Raw genomic sequence first — 20,089 nt, 5'->3', positions numbered from 1 at the left:
TGCACAGTGCGGCACCACCTTCTGACTGAAGGTGGATGTGTTTTTTCTCCCCCAGATCAAGAATCAGATCTGGGACAGGGAGATGGCGGAGCAGGGCAGGGAGGTCACTTACTTGAAATACAGGTGTGGTCATTTGACTTGCGTTTTTATGGGTGTTTCCAGGGATGACGCCTGCACTGTTAGTTGTCTAGTAGACAACGTGCTGTTGCAACTCTTACAGAAGTCCATTATTTTTCTGTATCCAAGACTGGACGGGATGGAAGCAAAGAGGCTGCCTGAGGGATACACGAGGCAGAAACCAATGGCTGCAATACCAGAGACACAGAACCCTCCGAGGAGAGGTAAGAGGCACGTTGTGATGTGCCGCAATCTAACTTCTGCTGTGCAGCTTGTTCCTGTGGATGATCATTGTGTGGTCTGGAAAGAATCACAAGCACTAAGGACGGCAGGTGGTCTGAAGGGGTGACAGAAGGGTGTTCTCCTCTGCTGCCGCAGACAGTGAGGCACTTGTCCCTGAGACTGGTGGAGCTCATGCCCCTCCTCTGCCGGTGACCCTCCCAACTCCTCTAGCATCCCCCTGTCTGAAGAGCCTGGAAACCTTCTTCCCACCCGGACTCAATGTGAAGACTTTATTTGAGGAGAAGGTCATTTATTCACTAGTTTTAATGGTCTTTCTTTTTGTTTTTTTTGGGGGGGAACTGTAGGCCTACATCCCTCAATTCAAGTTCCATAAAGCTTAGCTTAGTCCTCTGATGGTATCAGTGTAACTCTGCAGCTTCACTGCTAACTTCTCACAGTTTTCCTTTTCTCTATAGTGTAAAATTAGTCTTTAGTTATATACTAACTGCTCTCATGTGGAAGGCAGCTTGTAGATAAGCTGAGAGATTGAACAATTTGCCTGAAGTCTGAAGAAATGCACGCTTCTTGAGGACTCATTGAGGATATACACCAAACCAGTATTCTCAATGTTATTCTTTTTTTTTAAGTTTATTTATTTTGGGAGAGGCAGAGACAGAATGCCAACCAGGTTCCACACTGTCAGTGAGGAACCCAACGCTGGACTTGAATTCACAAGCTGTGAGATAGTGACCTGAGCCAAAATTAAGAGTCGGATGCTGAATCCAAGCATCCTCATATTAATTCTTTATCTGTAATGAAATCGTGATTTCCCATGATGTATACTGAGAAAACTGTTTTACTGATGAATTCTAAGTTGCTAGTTGTGCCTGACCTGTCCACAGTTATGTGATTAATTATGAAACAACATGAACTAGAGCACCGTGATGTCTTTATCAAGGTGAGGGGATGGTTCTCTCTCTTATCCTTGGGGGTCACCTGGGGCATGTGGGATACCCTCTACCTCTGGTCAGGGACCTGACTATAGGGAAAAGTTTAAGATATTTGAGGAATGAGTTGAGGGATTGTTTTCATTCTGCACAGTCCTCTAAAAGCAGAATAAACCTCTGTCCCTTCTAGGGTCTTTAGTAGATCAAGAAACTGCTGAAACCTCTGTGGGTTACATCGGCTCTGGCTGTACCAAGAATGCAGACAAGGAGAAGGTAAATGCTGGGGCCATTCTCAGTTGTAACTCTTTTGGCAAACCCTCATCTTTATGTACAGCACGCTCTCCCGGCCTTGTCTTGTTTTGCGTGTTGTGTGATAGGTCTGTTTCTTCTTTGTTTTCGAAATGCATACTCATAACCCAGGAGTCAACAGGCTTCTCAATTTTTAGCCTGTCAGCTTTCTGTGGTAAGTTTAGAAGCCAAAAGCGCTTAGAGACTGAGTACCTTAAGGTTTTTTCCGTGAGTTTCAAGAAATAACGAGAGGAGGATGACTGCACTCTCCAAACAGAAGTCTCCTGGCCTGGGCGACCACTTCCAGACCTCACCTCTGTGGGAAGAGTGTGGTTGCTGTGTCTTTCTTTCTTGATTCTGGCTAGGAGATGAACTTGTTAGAAACGACCTCGTGACTCCAACTTTATATTTTGTGCCCTGTGCCATTTAGAGTGGTCCTACATAAAGCCAGTGTCATCAGTCATCACCTTCCTGTCTTTGTTGGTAAATGACTTGCCTGGAATCCTTCCAGCTATAATTAGGTAAAAATAGTTTGAACACTGTGTCCTTCAATTGTGTTTCTATGAGCAGTTTTTGGTTGTGTCCCCAGTCACTGTTAGAGCTGATACAGCCTCATGACACATACCAGGAGTTTTATACCAAAACACTTGGATGAAATCTGTTATGTGAATTTCTCCTTCTTTTTTTTCCGTTGCACATAATTACTCTGTGTCCTGTAGTATGCTTAAAGTCAGAATTCCCTATGAATTAAGACGAATGAGCTTTGTAGACATTCACAAGTAACTTGTTGTTCACAGAATACTCTCATTCCCCTGCAAGATTCCAGGCATCCTCCACTCCCCAGAGGTCTCAGAGGCCTTTGACAACACTTCAAGAGGGAAGACTCCTTTCTCAGGGAGAGGACCAGAGAACACACAGTGAGGGTCCGGCTGCAGAACTTTTTGCCAGGAATGGCTGTGATTCCATGAGCAGAATATGAGCCATGTATTCCCACTCATTTTTTCGTGTGTGTGTTCTTAATATACCAAAAGCAGAGCATCTGGAGTCGCTGTAGAGGAGGGATGCAGGGTGAACCTGGACATCGATGGCTGCCTGTCTGGAGAATGCTACTTCATTAATCTGTAATTACTTCTGTTAACCCTCTAGGACAGGACCCTTGCCATTTTCTTCAGCAGACATGGGCAGTGATGTGTGGTGGCAGTAGGTTAACCTCTTGCATCTACTACCCCAAGCTTTAGGTGGTATCCAGTGGCAGGGACAGAGTTTTCAGGTACTGATGCTACTCTCTTGGATCCTGGTGGCAGAGAAGGTGTCAGGTGCTGACACATTCTTCTCTGGGTTACAGCTGCTTTTGGTATTGGTTCTCTTGTCTGGCATATGGATGTAGCTTCACTTCTGTTCTGCAGGGCAGTCTGGATCCTGGGGACCTCCTCGGTTAACTGGACGATTCTGCATGCCCTGCCCTGGAGATGCCCTGCCCCCATGGACTATTAGGCACGTCCACCTCCTGAACCTTGGTGGCCCTGGGGCCACCTGGAACCCCTCCACCTGCAACACTTGATAAGATGATCTAAGCACTAGGAGTTGACTTGTAAAGCACACTCACCTTATTTTTGTTGCTGTCAGGTCTTGGGCCAAGGTGCAGAGGCGGCACCACAGACCATTGTGATGCAAGGGGAATGTGTCTGCTGCCATTACCACATTCCTCAAGTTTCTCAGGATCTCATCTTTGTCCTTTCCCCCACCATGGGTTGGTACAGGCGTCTCTTGTAGAGAAGGAATGGGGCCGTATGCAGAAAATTAGACATAGCGTTTCAGCAGAAATGCCCTGTACACAGTCCACGTGCTGGGATCTGTGAGGCATGAGGCACAATGTAACGTATGTCCATCTAGTTGTGCCCCCAGCCATCCATAGTTGTTCGATGAGTGATGAATACATCTGAATCAAGGCTTTTATGAGTCTTCATCACGTTATAAGGGATGGTTCTTCAAGTTATTTTGGGGGATCACCGGAGGCATGTGGGACACCCTGTGCATGTCATTTGGGATCTCACTGGGGCAAAGAGTTTAAGTTGTCGGAAGTATCAGGGGAGGGTCTTTTGTTTTTGATCTCCAAACAGTGGACTCAAATCAGAATAAACCTCCATCCCTTCCAGGATTTTTTGCAGGTCCAGAAGTAGGTGTCACAACCAAGAGTGACATCGACACTGGCTCTGCCAAACCTGCAGAGAAGCACAAAGTAAATGCTGTGGCCATTTTCAGTTCTAAGTCTTTACGGACAGCCACATCTTTCTGTACAGGACACTCTCCTGACATTGTCTCTGGTTTGTGTGAAGTATGGTCTGTCTGCTGTTTTTGTTTTTTTCCCAAATGCAAAACCTTTACCGCTGAGTCTGGGCTTCCCTGTTTTCCAACTGGCATCTGTTTGTGGTAACTTGAGCAGCTAAGCGTTCCTAAAGGTGGGGACCATAGGGTTTTTCCAATGTGTTCCTGGAATAAATCAAGGAGGATGACACTACATTCCACTTGGAAGTCTCCTACATTGCCTCATTCTTTGTGGATCTCCTCAATGTGGAATCATTGCTCTTGCTGTTTCTTCCTCTCCTGTTTGCTTCTATTGAGGGTTTTAACATGGTCAGAAAAAATTGTGGGTATCCTTACAATTTCAAAATGTGAACTGCCTTCACTCCAACTTATATTTTTGTATGTGTCATTTAGAATGGTCTTAGACAAAGTAAACTTCATACCCATCAACATTTGGGTAAACATGCTGTCCAGAATCCCCTCAGATGTGCCCTGGTCACAAAGACTCTGAACTATAAGAGGTGGCATATTTGCCATAGAAAACATGCACTGAAACTTAATTTGTGAAGAGAAAAAATCCAAAATTACCTGTGTGGCAAGTCCCCACGGTGTCCTTCGCTAGTGTTCACATGAGCACGTTCTCTTGTGTCCTGTGTCACAGGTACAGCTAAAACATGGAAACTTACACCAGACATCAAAGTGCATTTGTGTTAATTTTGTCTTTTAGAATTTCAGCTCATTTTTCCAGAGAACACAATTACCCTGCAAAATGTACTGTACTTAAGCTGAGAAGTACTCTGAATTCAAATAAATTAGCTGAACCTAACTAACATGTATAGGTCAACTAATATGTATAGGCTGCCTGTTTCTCTAAGAGCATGCTTTCCCAGGTCCTCTACAGGCCCTCAGGATCCCCAACTCCCCATATGTCTCTGTGCCCATGGATAGCACTTCCAGAGAGGAGGAGACCCCATTGTCGGGACAGTAGTTTGGGCACAGGCAGGGGCTTAGAGGCAGAACTTTGAGCCACGAGGGCTATGATTCCATGTGTGGACACTGGGATTGTCATTCCTTCTTAATTCTGTAGTTCTTCACAACACAATAAACAGCCTCTGTGGTGGAGGGGATGAAGGGTGGAGTGTGATCCTGGACACAGTTGCCTTCCTATTTGGAATATGCTACTTTGTTAATTTAGTATTCAGCCTATAAATCTTCTAGGAAAAGGGCCCTTCCTGTTCCTACGTTTCCAGACACGTGGGGACATTAGTTTACCCCAATCACATCCTCTTCCCACCCCAAAGCTGTAATTGGAACCCAAAGTATGGGTAGAGATTTTGGCACTGATGCTGTCCTCTTGGAACCTGGTGGTGGGGAAGCTAGTAGGATATGAGCACTGCTGCTTTGGGTTTCTGCTTTTTGCTGGTGTTGGTGCTCTGTTCTGTCCTATGAACATACCTCTCATTTCTTTTCCGCAGGCTATTTTGTATGCAAGAGTCCTGGTCCTTTCCCAGGATTGCCTTGCAGGCTGTACCCCGTGGACCACCCTTCACCACCAGTCATGGGCTATAGGCCACATCCCCCTCCTCCACCTACTCTATTTGTTAAGAGGACCTGAACTGGATAAGTGGCTGGTAAAGTATATTCATCTTCTTCATGATTGACTTTGTGGCAATGATGTAGAGATAGCTGTGAGTCTTGGCAATCCAACTACAAACTGCCTGAGGACACTGTAGCATATCTCAAGTTTCTCAGGACATACATACAATGGGCAGTGGCATGTCCCTGTAATACAGTGAGCTATACGTTTCTCTTGTCAAATGAAAGAGGATTTTTTACACAAAAGCAGACGTAGCAGCAGTACTGGTGCGTTTGTTGGAGACACAATGTGTTGGGTTCTCTAACTTTTAGAGCATTGAGTGTCCTGTGTGAAAGAGGGACATTCATTAAATGGTTCAGACCTTGTAATCACCAAAATGGAAACACCAGTGAAGGATCCAGGGCAAAAACGGGGGAACCTTGAATCATACAGGAATAGAAGGGAAGTTTAGTACAGTAAGCAGAGTTTGAGGAGGTGCAGAGGGGAGGGTGTTGGGGTCAGTGAGATGCAGTTGGAGGTCATTCCTGGCCACAGCCTGAGCAGGGAGTGTGAGGTCCATACGGAGCTGCTATGTGGGATTGCTCTCAGTGCACAATGCACTGTTCATCTCCAAAATGTCAGTGTGTTGCCAAAGTGCACACAGGTAATCATCTAAAAAGATTGTTGTCTCCCTGGATTTTCCTGAAGGTTCTGGTATTTGTGGGGGGAAAAGAGCCCTGGAGATATGGGGAGTTTAACTTGGTCTAATGAAAATGCTGTATGCCCAAGTTCATATCCCTCAGTGAGACTAAAAGTGGATAGAGTCTAGATCAGCCGAGTCATCCTACAATTCAGGGCTGGCCAGATGCCACCACTGCTGGACCCCTGTAATCATCCTGACTACAGCTTTGCATCTCCTCAAACTTCTCTCACAATATTATGACGCTTTGCCTGTGTTCCTGCTGTCTCAGCCCTAATACCAGTTCTCAGTGGGACCTACACAGAGCCTCAGCTGTGGTATCTGTGAAAACAGGGATAACATTTGTTTCCAAGAACAAGAGAAAAAGAAGACATTCAGTGCAGAAAGCATCTGCAAAATCTCTGGGAAGTGTCCCCTCACACTTCTCACAGTTTCCATTAAGATATCTCCACACAATGATCCTCCAAAAAAGATGGTCACGGGAGTTCATTAAACTAAGACTGTTAACAACTCAGCTCAGGGGAACCTGAGGGAGTTTTCCAGGGTGATGGGAACTACCTATATCTAGATTGATGGGGTGCTTATGCTCAATTATTTGGAAATATTCCCTGACTCCATGGTGCCTTGGGGTCAGACAGGTATCTGTCCTTAGGAAATGGCTGAGATCTAATGGTGGAGAAGGATGAGGAACCAGCAGTGACTGTAGAGAGGAGTGAGGGTCAGACCCACGCCCAGGATGCCAGGTCCCCACAGACAGCACCACGTGTAGGAGGGCTCTGAGGAGCAGAGATTTCTTGATCAGACCCATGAACTACATAATCCTCCTGTAGTTTCCTCACTGAGTGATGGCAGAGCAGAGGCCAGCAGGTGGAGGACACCCTTATCTTGGCTGGAATGGACCAGTGGGCCTGGGGGATTGAGTCAGGAAAAGGGACAGGCAGAAGGTATTGACAGGGAGTTTGAGAGACAAATGGAAGAGAAGAGAAGGGACCCTTCTCTGCTGACTTCACCTACATTTCTGTGTGACCAAAACGAGACCCTTGTCTCCCACGGAAGGGAAGAGGGCTGGCAAAACACCGAGTGACATACTCATCTCAAGTGCCCAGGGTATCTGCCTTGCTCTTGAGTACCTAACACAGGAAACACGTGCTTTCTGTCACGATTGGAACTGCAGCTCGTACCATTTAGTGAAAATAAATCCAATTATGTATCCCTCAGCATTAAAGTACTCCAACAAAATTAAGTGAACAGACTGAAAGATACAATGCAGGATAAAGTCCAAAGGTAGAGCGACGGCAATACTTACGGGAATACAGTCTATCCGAAAAGGAGGTAGGTACCCTAGTGCAGGCATTCAGACACCTGGCCAATATCTGAAAACATTAAAAAAAAAAAAAAGTCCTTACTTCAAAAGCAACATTAGCTCTAGACACAAAGGGATCATGATTTAAGGTTTAGAGAGCAACCATATGACTTCATGGTGCTGTATCCATGAGATCAAGTCTCATCAAATTATACCCTTTAAATTGAGGCTCTTTGTTATATGTAAATTATACCTCATTAAAGAGAGTTTCAAAGCACAAAATACTAGAAGCAAATGTGGGAACGTTCCTTTCTAATCCTGAAGTGCACTGGTGATATGAGTCAGCCCATGTCTCAAAAATCCAAAATAATAAGACATTTAAAAAATTAATAATAGCAGAGTAAGCGGACCCTGAGCTCACCCTGTCCCATGTTCTCAACTGCAGAACATCCAAGTCCATGAACCAGAGAGGGATCCAAAGACTGGCAGAAGAAACTCCACACCTAAATAGAGAGAAGCTGCATCAGAAAAGTTAGGAAGGTCAGAAAGGTGGAGGCTGTCTGCTTGCAGAAGGGGCAGAAAAAGTGAGCCCTCACACCAGGGAGTGACACAGGGAAGACTAATCTCCACAACATTGGGCATTAAAACCCAGGGGGGCTGAATTCCCTTGAGTTTAGATCCTGGTATTTGGAGGTCAGCTGACCCAGCCCTGGGTTATCCAGGAGGATGAGTGATAGCCAGGTCCCTGCCTGTGTAGAGACGCAACGTAAACATGGCATTCCACACAATGCTTAGGCCACAGGAGACACATGTATTCATGCTGATTCTTGACTCAGCTGGCCTGCGTGGGTCCCGCTGACACCACTGAGAGCAAGCAGAGCCCACAATAGGCACACAATCAGTGAAGACCCCTGCACTGAAAGGAAAAGTAACCCAGACACAACAGCAGGGAGTGAGCAATACCCATACGATATCCTCCTGAAGGTCCAGGGCCTATAAACGGAGACGTGCACTGCTGAGGACTCCAGGACCCCTTTTTCATAACGGCATTAATTTCAAGATCAGAAGGCACAGCTGACTTTCTTAACACAGGGAAATAGAGCCAGAGAGACAGACAAAATGGACACACAGAGATGTTTATCTACAGTGAAAGACCTAGTCAAAGCCACAGCCAGAGATCTAAGCCAAAGAGATATAAGTAACATACCTGATACAGAATTTAAAGCAATGATCATAAGGATACTCACTGGAGTTGTGGAATGAGTAGAAGAGTGAGACCCCTGACAGAGGTAAGATATAACATAGTTAGACACTGAGGACACAATCAAGGAGAAACATGCTTGCTGGAAACAACAGAGGGATGGAAGAAGCAGCCGAACAAACTAGTGACGTCGAAGACTGAGTGATGGAAATTAATCACATTGAACCAAAGAGAGAGAACAGAATTCTGCAACGTGAGATGAGACTAAGGGAACTCCGTGACTACAGGAAATATAATAATATTCATATTGTAGGTGTCCAGAAGGAAGAGAAAATGGGGAAGAAAATTTATTTGAGGAAACAATAGCTGAAACCTTCCCTAATTGGGGGAGGGAAACATCCACATCCAGGAGACTAGAGAACTCCCATCAAAATCAGGCCAACACACAAACCTATTGTAAGCAAACTTGCAAATTAGGGTGAGAATAAAGAAAAACTTGTAAAAGCAGCAAAACAGTCCTTAACTTAGAAGGGAAGACCCATAAGGCTAGCTACATATTTCTGAACAGAAACTTGGCAAGCCAGAAGTGAGTGACATCACATATTCAAAGTGCTGAATGGAAAAATCAGCAGCCAAGAATACTCTATTCAGCAAGGCTATCTTTCAGGATGAAGGAGACACAGACTTTCCCAAACAAAAACTAAAGGAGTTTGTACCACTAAACCAGTCCTGCAAGAAATATTAAGAGGGATTCTTTGAGTGGAAAGGGGAGACAAACAGTGACAGTATAGAAGTAGAAGACACAATTCAAGTAAAAAATGAACATTTCTGGAAAAACAGTTAAAGTACTCAGAGAAATGGATTTGAAATATAATAACATCTGCCAAAAACCTAGGGAGGAAGAAGTAATGGGTTCAAAGGTAAATGACCATAAACTTAATACAAACTGCTAAATGCAGAAGAGGTTATATAAACACCTAACAGTAGCCATATCCTAAAACCAGTCATAAATATGCTAAGAATAGAGATAAAGAAATAAAAATATATCACTAAAGAAAATAAGCAATACATGAAAGAAAGGCAAGAAAGGATCAGAGAAAATCATTAGAAACCACAACAAAACAGGCAATAAAATGACAATACATATATACATATCAATCATTTTTGAGGGAAATGGAGTGAATGCTCCAATCTAGAGAGGTAGGGAGTAAGAATGGATGAAAAAACAAAACAGATTCAGATGCCTACAAGTGTCCCACTTTACACCTCAAGAATGATAGGATAAACATCATACAAATGAATGTCAAAAGAAAGCTGGAGTAACAATACTTGTATCAGAAAAAAATACACTTGAGAAAAGTACATAACACGAGACAGAGGAGGACAGTATATAACAGTAAATGGTACAATCCAAAAAGAAGATATAACAACTGTAAATATATCCCACAATTAAGTGGGATTTATTCCCAAGCCACAAAGGTGGTTCAGTATTCGCAAATCAATCAATGTGATATAATACATCAACAGGAGATAGGATAAGAACCAGATGATCGGGGCATCTGGGTGGCTCATCCTTTAACAGTCTGAAATCAGCTCAGGTCATGACTTCATGCTTCCTGAGTTCATGTCCCGCGTCAGACTCTGTGCTGAAAGCTCAGATCCAAGAGCCTCCTTCGAATTCTATGTCTCCTTCTCTCTCTGCCCCTCCCCTGCTCACGCTCTGCCTCTCTCAAAATTAATAAACGTTAAAAGAAAAGAAAAGAAGCATACAGTCATTTCAATACATGCGGAAAGGAACATTTGACAAAGTACAACATCCGTTCATGCATGTAACCCCCTAAAGTAGGTTTAGAGGAAACATACATTAACGTCATAAAGGTTGTCTATGAAAACCCTGCAGTTATAATCAACCTTAATGGGGAAAATCTGAGAGCTTTTCCTGTAAGGTCAGGAAGAAGACAAGGATGTTTACTCTTACCACTTCTAGTACACAAATTACTGGAAGTCCTAGCCACAGCCAGCAGACAAACGAAATGAAACGATTTGCAGATTACATGACACTATATATAGAAAACCCTAAAGAGTCCACCCAATAACTGCTAGAGAAAGACACACATCATATTAAATTCCACAGATGAGAGAATTCATAACACTGAAAAACGTAGTGAAAGGAAAGCAAAAATAAGATACAAACAGAGATGGAGTCAAACGATAAGATACCGTTAAATAGAGGGAAGAAGCTCAGGGTTCCTGGAGGGTTACTGAATAGGGGTATGGGCTAAATGGGTGATGGGCATTAGAGACAGCACTTGGGATGAGTACTGGATATATCTTGTAATTGACAGATCACTAAATTCTAATCCTGAAACTGTATTCCCAGTAAGGTAACTAACTTGGGCTTAAATTTTAAAAATGAAAAAATATTAAAAATAAGTTAAGAAATATACTACCAGTCAAAAGAAAAGAATATATAAATCGGGCTCTTTTAGTGGAAATGAAAGACCAAAATTGTCACAGACAAGAAAGGATCAGAGAAAACATCAAGATACAATGGTAAAACAACTAGTAGGGCACTAAATATATACCTATCAATAATTACTCTAATGTAAATCGACTAAATGCTCCAATCAAAAGACATTGGATGGGGGACAGAATGGACAAAAAAAAAAAAAAAAAAAAGAAAAAAAAAAAGAAAAATAAAAAAAACAAGGCCTATCTAGGTGCTGCCTACAAAGCCTTATTTGGACTTAAGTCACCTGCAGATTTAAATTGAGGGAATGAAAAAACATTTATCATGCCAATAATACCAAAAGAAACCAAGTACCAATACTTATATTGGGCAAAAAAACTTTAAAATCAAGACTGTAGTCTGGTACCCTTTAGGTAAATACCTAGTAGTAAAATTGCATGCACCCAATATTTATAGCAGCTTTATCAACAGTAGCTAAATCATGGAGAAAGCCCAAGTATCCATCAAGTGATGAAGGTATAAAGAAGTTGTGGGGTCTGTGTATGTGTGTGTCTGTGTATTCATGTATATGCATGTGTGTGTGTGTGTGTGTGTATGTGTATATATTCATACATACATACATACATACATATGTATATACAATCAAATATGTCTCAGCTTCAAAAAGAATGAAATCCTGCCATTTGCAACGATGTGGATGGATCTAGAATGTGTTATGCTAAGTGAAATATGTCAATCAGAGAAAGACAAATATATGATTTCACTCATGTGGAATTGAAGAAACAAAACAGATGAAAACATGGGAAGGGGGCAGGAAAAGAGAAGAGTGGTAACAAACCACATGTGTCTCTTAATGATAGAGAAAAAAAAGTGAAGGTTCATAGAGGGAGATGGGTCAGCTCTGGGCTAGATGGGGGACCTGTATTAAGAAGAGCACTTGTGATGAGCACTGGGTGTTGTATGTAAGGGATGAATCACTGAATTCTACTCACGAATCCGAGAATACACTGTATGTCAACTAAGACTTAAATTTAAAAAATAAAGCTGTAACAAGAGATGAAGACAAACACTATCTCATACTAAAGGGGACAACCAAACAAGAAGATCCAATGATTGTAAATTTTGATGCCCCCAACATGCAACCACCAAGTATATAAAACATTAACAACAACCATAAAAGAACTCATTTATAATAATATAACGATATTAGAGGACTTTAACACATTACTCACATCGATGGACAGAACCTGTAAATAGAAAATCAACAAGGAAACAATGGCTTTGAATGACACACTGGACCAGATGGGTTTAACAGATATATTCAGAACACTCCATACTAAAATGACAGAGTACACATACTTTTCAAGTGCACATAGGGCATTCTCCATAACTGATCACATTCTGGGTCACAAAGCAGGCCTCAACAGGTACCCAATGACAGAGATCAGACCAAGCATTTTTTCTGACCACAAAGCTAAGAAACTTAAGTTAACCACATGTGCATGCGCGCGCACACACGCGCACACACGCGCGCACACACACACACACACACACACACACACACTAAGGGGGAAAGGCCACAAATAAAGGGAGGTTAAATAACATGCTACCAAATGAATGGGTCAAACAGGAAATCAATGAGAAAATACACTGAAACTAATGAAAATGAGAATACACTGGTAAAAATATTTCGAATGCGGCAGAAGCACTCTATGATGAAAGTATATAGCAGTACAAGCCTACCATAAAGAGCAAGAAAAATCCCAAAAAATCCTAACTTATAACTAAAGGAATGAGAAGAACAGCCGAAGGAAGGAAATAATAGAGATTAAGGCAGAAATAAGGAATATAGAAACCAAAACTACACTAGACCAAATCAATGAAACCAGGGGCTGGTTCCTTGAAAACAGTAATAAAAATGAAAACCTCCTAGGCAGAGTTTTCACAAAGAAGGAAAGGACTCAAGTAAATAAAATCACAAATAACACAGGAGAAATAACAGTCAACACCACAAAAATACAGTTAGAAGATAATATTATGAAAATCTATATGCAACAAATTGGACACTCTGAGAAAAATGGAACAATTCCTAGAAACATGCAAACTACCAAAACTGAAACAGGAAGATACATAAAATCTGAAAACAAAAAGAAATCAAATCAGTAATAAAAAAATTTCCCCCCAACACAAGAGTTCAGGGCCAGATGGCTTCACCAATGAATTCTACCATCCATTTAAGGAAGAGCTAATATGTATTCTTCTCGAATTATTACAAAAAATTTTTAAAAATAAGGAAAACTTACAAATTCATCTTATGAGGCCATCATTACCCTGATACCAAAACCAGTCAAAGCCTCCACTAAAAATGAAAACTGCCAGGGCTCCTGTGTGGCTCGGTGGGTTTAGTGTCCAAATCTTAATTTTGGATTAGGACATTATCTTGCAGCACATGGAGCTGCAAGGGTCCCACCTTGGACCCTGTGCTGACAGTGTGGAGCATGGCCAGGATTCTCCCTCTCCCTGTCTCTCTGCCCCTCCCTCACTTTTATGTACTCTATGTCTCTAAGTAAATAAATACTTTAAATATGTTTAAAAAATTTTTAAATAAAACTACAGACCAATATCCCGATGAATATGTATGCATAAATCCACATCAAAATACCTTCAAATTAAAGTCAATAATACATTAATAGAATCATTTACCATAATCAAGTGGGATATATTCCCGGACTGCAAGGGTGGTTCCACATTCACAGATCAATCAACATGATGCACCACAGTAATAGAAGAAAGGATAAGAACAATATGATGCTTTCAAGACATGCAGGAAAACGATTTGACAAAATGTCACATCCATTCACGATAAAACCCCCTAGCAACTATATTGGTACTCAACCTACCTGCACATAATAAAGGTCATCTATGAAAAACCCACAGCTCATCTCATCCTCAATGGGGAAAAATTGAAAGTTTTTCTTCCAAGGTCGGGGACAAGACAGAGATGATCCCTCTCACCACTGTTATTCCACATAGTACTGTAAGTTTTAGCCACAGCAATCAGACAACAAAAAGAAATAAGAGGCATCCAAATTGGCAAGGAAGAAATAGAACTTTATTTGGAAATGACATGATGCTCTCTGTAGAAAACATGAAAGACTCCCCCCAAAATTGTTAGAATTGATATATGAATTCGACAAATCAAAATATACAGAAATCAATGTACATAAATCTATTGCATTTCTGTAGACAAATAATGAATTAACAGAAAGAGAAAGTAAGAGATCAATCCCATTGACAGGTGCACCAAATACCCCAAGGTACCTGGAATAAACCTAACCAAAAAGGTAAAAGATCTGTACTCTAAAGGCTGTGAAACACTGATGAAAGAAATGGAAGAGGACGCAAAGAAAAGGAAATACATTTCATGTTCACGGATAGGAAGAACAAAATACTGTTAAAAGGTCTACACTCCACAAAACAATCTACACATGTAATGAAATCCCTATCACACAAACAAAACATTTGTCACAGAACTAGAACAAAGAGTCCCAAAATATGTATGGAATGACAAAGACCCCAAACAGCCAAAAGAAATTGAAGACCAAAAGTAAAGCTGGAGACATCACGCTTCTAGACTTTAGGTTATATTACAAAGCTGTACTGAACAGAACAGTATGGTACTGGCAAGCAACAACAACAAATACACAGATGCAGAGACCAATAGAATGGAAACCCAGGCATGAACTCATGCATATATGGTCAATTAATTCTCAACAAAGCAGGAAAGGATATCCAATGGGGAAAAAAAGATACTCTTGGGACACATGTGTGGCTCCACAGCGTGTGACTGTGGATTCAGCTCCAATCATTATCTCAGGGCAGTGCAGAGTATGCATGGGATTCTCTCTCTCCATTTCTTTCTGCCCCTCTTCTGCATGTTTTCTCTCTCTCTCTCTCTCTCTCTCTCTCTCTCTCTCTCTCTCTCTCAAAAATAAATACATAAACTTAAAGTCTCCTCAACATGTGGTTTTGGAAAAACCAGACAGCAACCTGCAAAACAAAACAAAAACACAAACGGACCACTTTCTTACAACATACACAAAAATAAATCCAACATGAATAAAGAACTATGTGTGAAACCTGAAACCATAAAAATCCCAGAGGATACCTAACACAGGCAGTATCTTATTTGACATTGGCTGTACAAACATCTTTGTAGATATATCTCCTGAGGTAAGGGAAACACAAGCAAAAATAATGGGACTTCATAAAAATAAAAAGCTTATGTCACAAAGGAAATAATCAACAAAACTAAAACACCTACAGAATAATATTTGTAAACGACATCTGATAAAGGGTTACTGCCCAAAATATATAAAGTTATACAGCACCCAAAAAAAGAGAAAGCCAATTAAAAGTGGCAGATGACATGAATGGACATTTTCTCAAGGTGACATAAACATAGCCAAGAGACACACGGAAAGATGCTCAGCATTACTCATCTTCAGGGAAATACAATTCAAAAGTACAATGAGATAACAGGTCACATCTGTGAGAATGACTAAACTCAATGAATGAAGAAACAGCAGGTGTTGGCAAGGATGTGGGAAAAGAGAAACCCTCTTGCATTGTGGGAAGGAATGCAAACTGGTGCAGCCACTCTGGAAAACAATATGGAGATTCGTCAAAAAAAAAAAAAAATGGAAATAGAACTATGTTACGATCCAGCAATTTCACTACGAGGTATTTACAGAAAGAATACAAAAATAATTCTTCAAAGGGATACATGCACCATGAGTTTACAGCAGCATTTTCTACAAAAGCCAAATTACGGAAACTGACCAAGCATCCATCAACTGATGAATAAACTGAGAGGTAGTATATGGAATGTAATATTATTCAGCCATAAAAACATGAAATCTTGTCATTTTCCACGAGGTGGATGGAGAGAATGTTATGCTGGGTGAAATAAGCCTGTCAGAGAAACACAAATACCAGATGATTTCACTAACACATGGAAATGAAACAAAATAAAGAGGGGGGGAGGAGACAGTGACAAACACTCTTAACTAGAAAACAAACTGAGGGGTTCCACAGTGAGGTGGGGGAATGGATGAAACAGCTGCTGGGGATTACCAAGTGCACCTGGGATGAGCACCAAGTGACGCATGGAAGTGTTGCTCTATATTGTACGCCTGAAACTAATATTACACTGTATGTTTACTAAGTGCAATTTAAAGTAATAGATAACATAAGGTTAAGACATCTATCTACCGGGTTTTCTGTAGTTTTCAAACACTTCATTAGGTTGGAAAAATAACCATAAATTTTTTAAAAATGGATGTATGATGTGGGGGACAGTTTGTGCCCTTACCTCGGTCACTGGTTCCAGCAGGACTTGGAAAGTGGGTCCCAGCTCATTCTTCTAGAAGGTCCTGAGACGAACATTTCGTGTATTCAAGTCCTAATGGAATGCAGCTCCCGTTCTTCTGAATTTCTGTCGGGGTTTCTTCCCAGAAACAAGCCTGAATCTGGAACAAACCATCGACTGCATCTATGAGGTGAAGTCGTGGAACCCCGCAATCCACAAGTCCTTTAGTAAAATACGACTTGTTCAAATACTGTCCAGGAAGTTGAGGAATGAAACACGGGAGCAACCCAGAAAATGCAAGGGCCTATGCTGTTTCGCAACCGTCATGCCCAGGGAAGCCACCCAGCGCCCCCTCCTCAGCACTCAGTACAACAAGGCAACTTCTCTCTGGCGACTCAGGAGATGCCAAGTTGCTGCAAAGCTCCCAAGGTCTCCCCTGGGGCGGGCGGCAGAACCCGCTGGAAACACAGCTCTGCTCTCTGTCCTGAGACAGCGGTAGAGGCCCTGTGTCCTCTGGGAGCAGCAGCAGCCCTTCCTGCTCTGAAGTGCCCTGGGTCAGAAAAGCCGATGGTGTGCCCTCTGCTGGCCATCACTGCCTAGGCAGAGGAGCCTGCCCCTCCGGGTCTGTGGTGCTTGAGCTCTCTCTGCTGGCTACCATGGGAATTCCTGCAAAGTTGAAGGCCTCGGTAGCTCAGCTGAGGGACTGAAGGTGCTCTGGGCAACTCTGCCTGTTCTCCACAATGGGAAGGGTCTTAGTGACAGGGCCTGGGACACAGAGAAATCTTTTCCTTCTCCTTTTTTTTAAGTGAAGAATGAAACAGAATTTATTAACATAATGACATCATTTGTAATGTTTTAAGCAATGTCCACAGAAAAATAGACCGCCATTTTACACATGCTGAGCAAGTAATTGTGTTTACCACCAGAGTATTTAGGTTAGATAAAGAATTGACACCTTTGAGAGAGAGATAACTGCCTCCAGCTATGGAACGAATGAGTCCTAGGGATACAAGAGACAGCCAATGGAATAGAGTCAATCCTGTAATAATATTGTTGCATGCTTTCACAGGATAGCTACACTTGTGCTGAAGTACAACATAATTTATAGACATATGGAATGACTACAATGTATGCCTAAAACTAATACAACAAATGTGTGAAGAATATTTCAATGAAAAGTTGACATCCTTTATGCTATCTTTAATTTACCTTTTTTTGCCAGTAAACTATCATTCCTGGGGCGCTTGGGTGGCTTAGTCAGTTAAGCATCCAACTTCCCCTCAGGTCATGATCTTGCAGTCCACGAGATTGAGCCCTGCGTCAGGTTCTGTCCTGACAGCTCAGAGCCTGGATTTGCCCCAGATTCAGTGTCTCCTGCTCTCTCCCCCCTCCCTCCCTCAGGCTCTCTCCAAAAAAGAAAAACAGAAACATTATAAATTTAAAAAAATCATTCCTAATTTAGAATCTGTGAAATTCCATTTATACTAGATTCTCTAACATCACCATCTTGATGTAGAGAGCTTATCTGAATAGTCACTAATAATATCTTTGATGACACATATGTGACAGGGTCAGAATGCAACTTCCAGGGAGCTACACATCTGTTATGAATTTACTGTATGTATCCTTGGCTAATATTTCCAATGAAATGTGCTTTAGTGATACAGATGTATGAAATAATGTCCATCAGTCATATAGTTCAAATTCCTATAGGACCATTCATTATGCACTGAATTACTAATTGCCATCTCTTCAAAATTAAAAGAAAGCTGGGACAAGAAAATGTCTTTGAATTTGATGTAAGAGAAGACTATGGTGTTTTAAAAGGTTCACCTACCATCTGGCATCCTCAGTTTGGCAGTGGACAGGAGGATAAAAACCCACGATCTTGATGCACACCGCTAGCTCCAGAGGGAGAATATGGACCTTCTTGTCAAATACTTTTTATCAATATCAGCAGTTCAACTCTGCCAGGTCCAGACTGCCGGATCTGGGGGCAACACAATGCCTGATGCCTGGGTTCAGAACATGAGGAAGACCAGCTGGTAGGGAGCAGCGGGGAAATCCAACAGGGCCTGGGGAAGTGAGGGAGATGGGTCCGGGTTCCCTCCCCACAGGGCGGCTCTAGTGTTTACCTGCCAAACAGCAGCACACTCTCCCTCAAGACATCCCTCTCCATGACAGAACATGAGGCTGTGCCCCCACAATTCCAGGAGAAATGAGGGATACCCATCTTTTCAAATGCAATAGCCTCTGCAAAGCTTGGCACCAGGGATGTTGGAGTCACGCAACACTGATGCCCATGATACCTGCCATTTCTGCCCCAGCACTCAGAGACACTTCATACATCCCCTCTCCCCTGGCCCATCTCACCCCATCCACATTCCTGGACCAGGTCTCTACTTTCTCCTTGTACTTCCTCTTTGTCTCTGTTTCTCTCTAACCACATCTCTCTCTATTTCTTCCTTTCACTCTCTAGGACTTGCCCAATTCCCCTATCACAAATTCAATGTCTCTCTCCCTGCCTGTCTCTTTCTCCACCTCTCCCCAGGCTTCAGGATATCTACTTTGTGCATGCAGCCCTATCTAGGAGCACAGGGCACTCCTGTCTCTCCCTCTCTCATGTCTTGTTTTGTCCTAGGCCCTGATCACAATGGAGGAGAATCCCCTATACAGCAGCTGCTCATGTTGACATTTGCTAGAGCAATGCTGGCAGCATGTGGACAGCCAGACATTTACCCGTGGTGGCTAATCCATGACCCAAAAGCTTCTGGAGGGCTGGCTGCTTCCCTAAGCTGGGAGGAAAAAGGGGCTCAGAGGTCTCGGGGTGCCTGGGGCAAAGTGGATTGGCTTGGCCGATGTAGAAGGAGCCATATGCTTACCCACAACTCTCCTGGGTGGTGTCCAAGGAACCTATCTCAGACCATGGAGCTTTTCCCTCCCAATTCCTCAATAAGGCAACAGGGGAAGCTTTGTGGGACATCATGGGGGACATCATGTGGGACTCACCACAAAAGCTGCGCCATTTGCCCCCATGAGGCCACCTAGATTGGTGCTATTGGGGGAAGCTGGTAAGGTGCACAAGGGCACAAGAGCTGAGTTAATGCAGGGCCTCCTTACCGGTCTCCTGAATCCATTCCTCACCATCAGAAGAGACCCTTTCCTGGAGACAGATACCTGCCCTGCTCATCAGCACGAACCCCATCAACTAGCATGCATGCCATGTGCTCATGAGTATCTATCTACAGATATAACAACCACCACCAGATCTCCCTAAAGGATGTATCCAACTCCTCAGATGGAACTATAGGCCCCTTCCAGGCATTACAACCCCAAAGAATGATCTGTCTTCTTCCACCAATCCTGTACATACTATGTGTTGGCTAACTGCATATACAGGAACCCCAAAGTGTACACGTGATAGGGAATGAGTGTTGATTTTCCTGGAAGCTGACACTGACACAGAAACACAACTGTGACAAGTGTATTAGGGGACATTAGGAAGGACAAAGTGGAGTGGGCAGGGTGGGCAGGGAAAGCATTCAGACCAAGGGGCAGATTAGACACCATCTCTAAATATATAATAACCA

General features: G+C 42.6%; 2 protein-coding genes and 1 long non-coding RNA gene across 6 annotated transcripts in view; 1 reads left to right on the top strand and 2 right to left on the bottom strand.

The window, feature by feature from the left end:
- LOC147572686 (uncharacterized) overlaps window positions 1-3,148 on the top strand; it is a 199,546-nt gene extending 196,398 nt beyond the window's left edge. The window contains exons 7-9 of one of the 3 annotated variants that reach the window (XR_015246257.1): window positions 56-123; window positions 247-341; window positions 2,981-3,148. Coding sequence is in view for 1 of the 3 variants with exons in the window: in XM_086694320.1 (XP_086550446.1) it covers window positions 247-341; window positions 2,981-3,135 (250 nt within the window). In the remaining 2 variants the exon portion in view is untranslated. Of the gene's footprint in view, window positions 1-55; window positions 124-162; window positions 342-2,980 lie in introns of all 3 variants that reach the window. The other 2 variants (XR_015246260.1, XM_086694320.1) reach the window with 2 other exon arrangements.
- ANKRD45 (ankyrin repeat domain 45) overlaps window positions 1-20,089 on the bottom strand; it is a 338,931-nt gene that overhangs the window by 281,154 nt on the left and 37,688 nt on the right. The window lies entirely within an intron of this gene.
- Window positions 4,466-17,036, bottom strand: LOC147572685 (uncharacterized). The gene is made up of 3 exons (XR_015246268.1): window positions 16,503-17,036; window positions 7,461-7,527; window positions 4,466-4,559 (listed from the first exon to the last, which is right to left on the bottom strand). It is a non-coding gene; the product is annotated as an uncharacterized LOC147572685 (long non-coding RNA).

This window comes from Puma concolor, chromosome E4 (genome assembly GCF_028749965.1).
Source record: "Puma concolor isolate L17-30 chromosome E4, mPumCon1.1.hap2, whole genome shotgun sequence".
Classification (NCBI taxonomy): domain Eukaryota; kingdom Metazoa; phylum Chordata; class Mammalia; order Carnivora; family Felidae; genus Puma; species Puma concolor.
The sequence above is the reverse complement of the archived record's forward strand: the minus strand, read 5'-3'. Positions and strand labels throughout refer to the sequence as shown.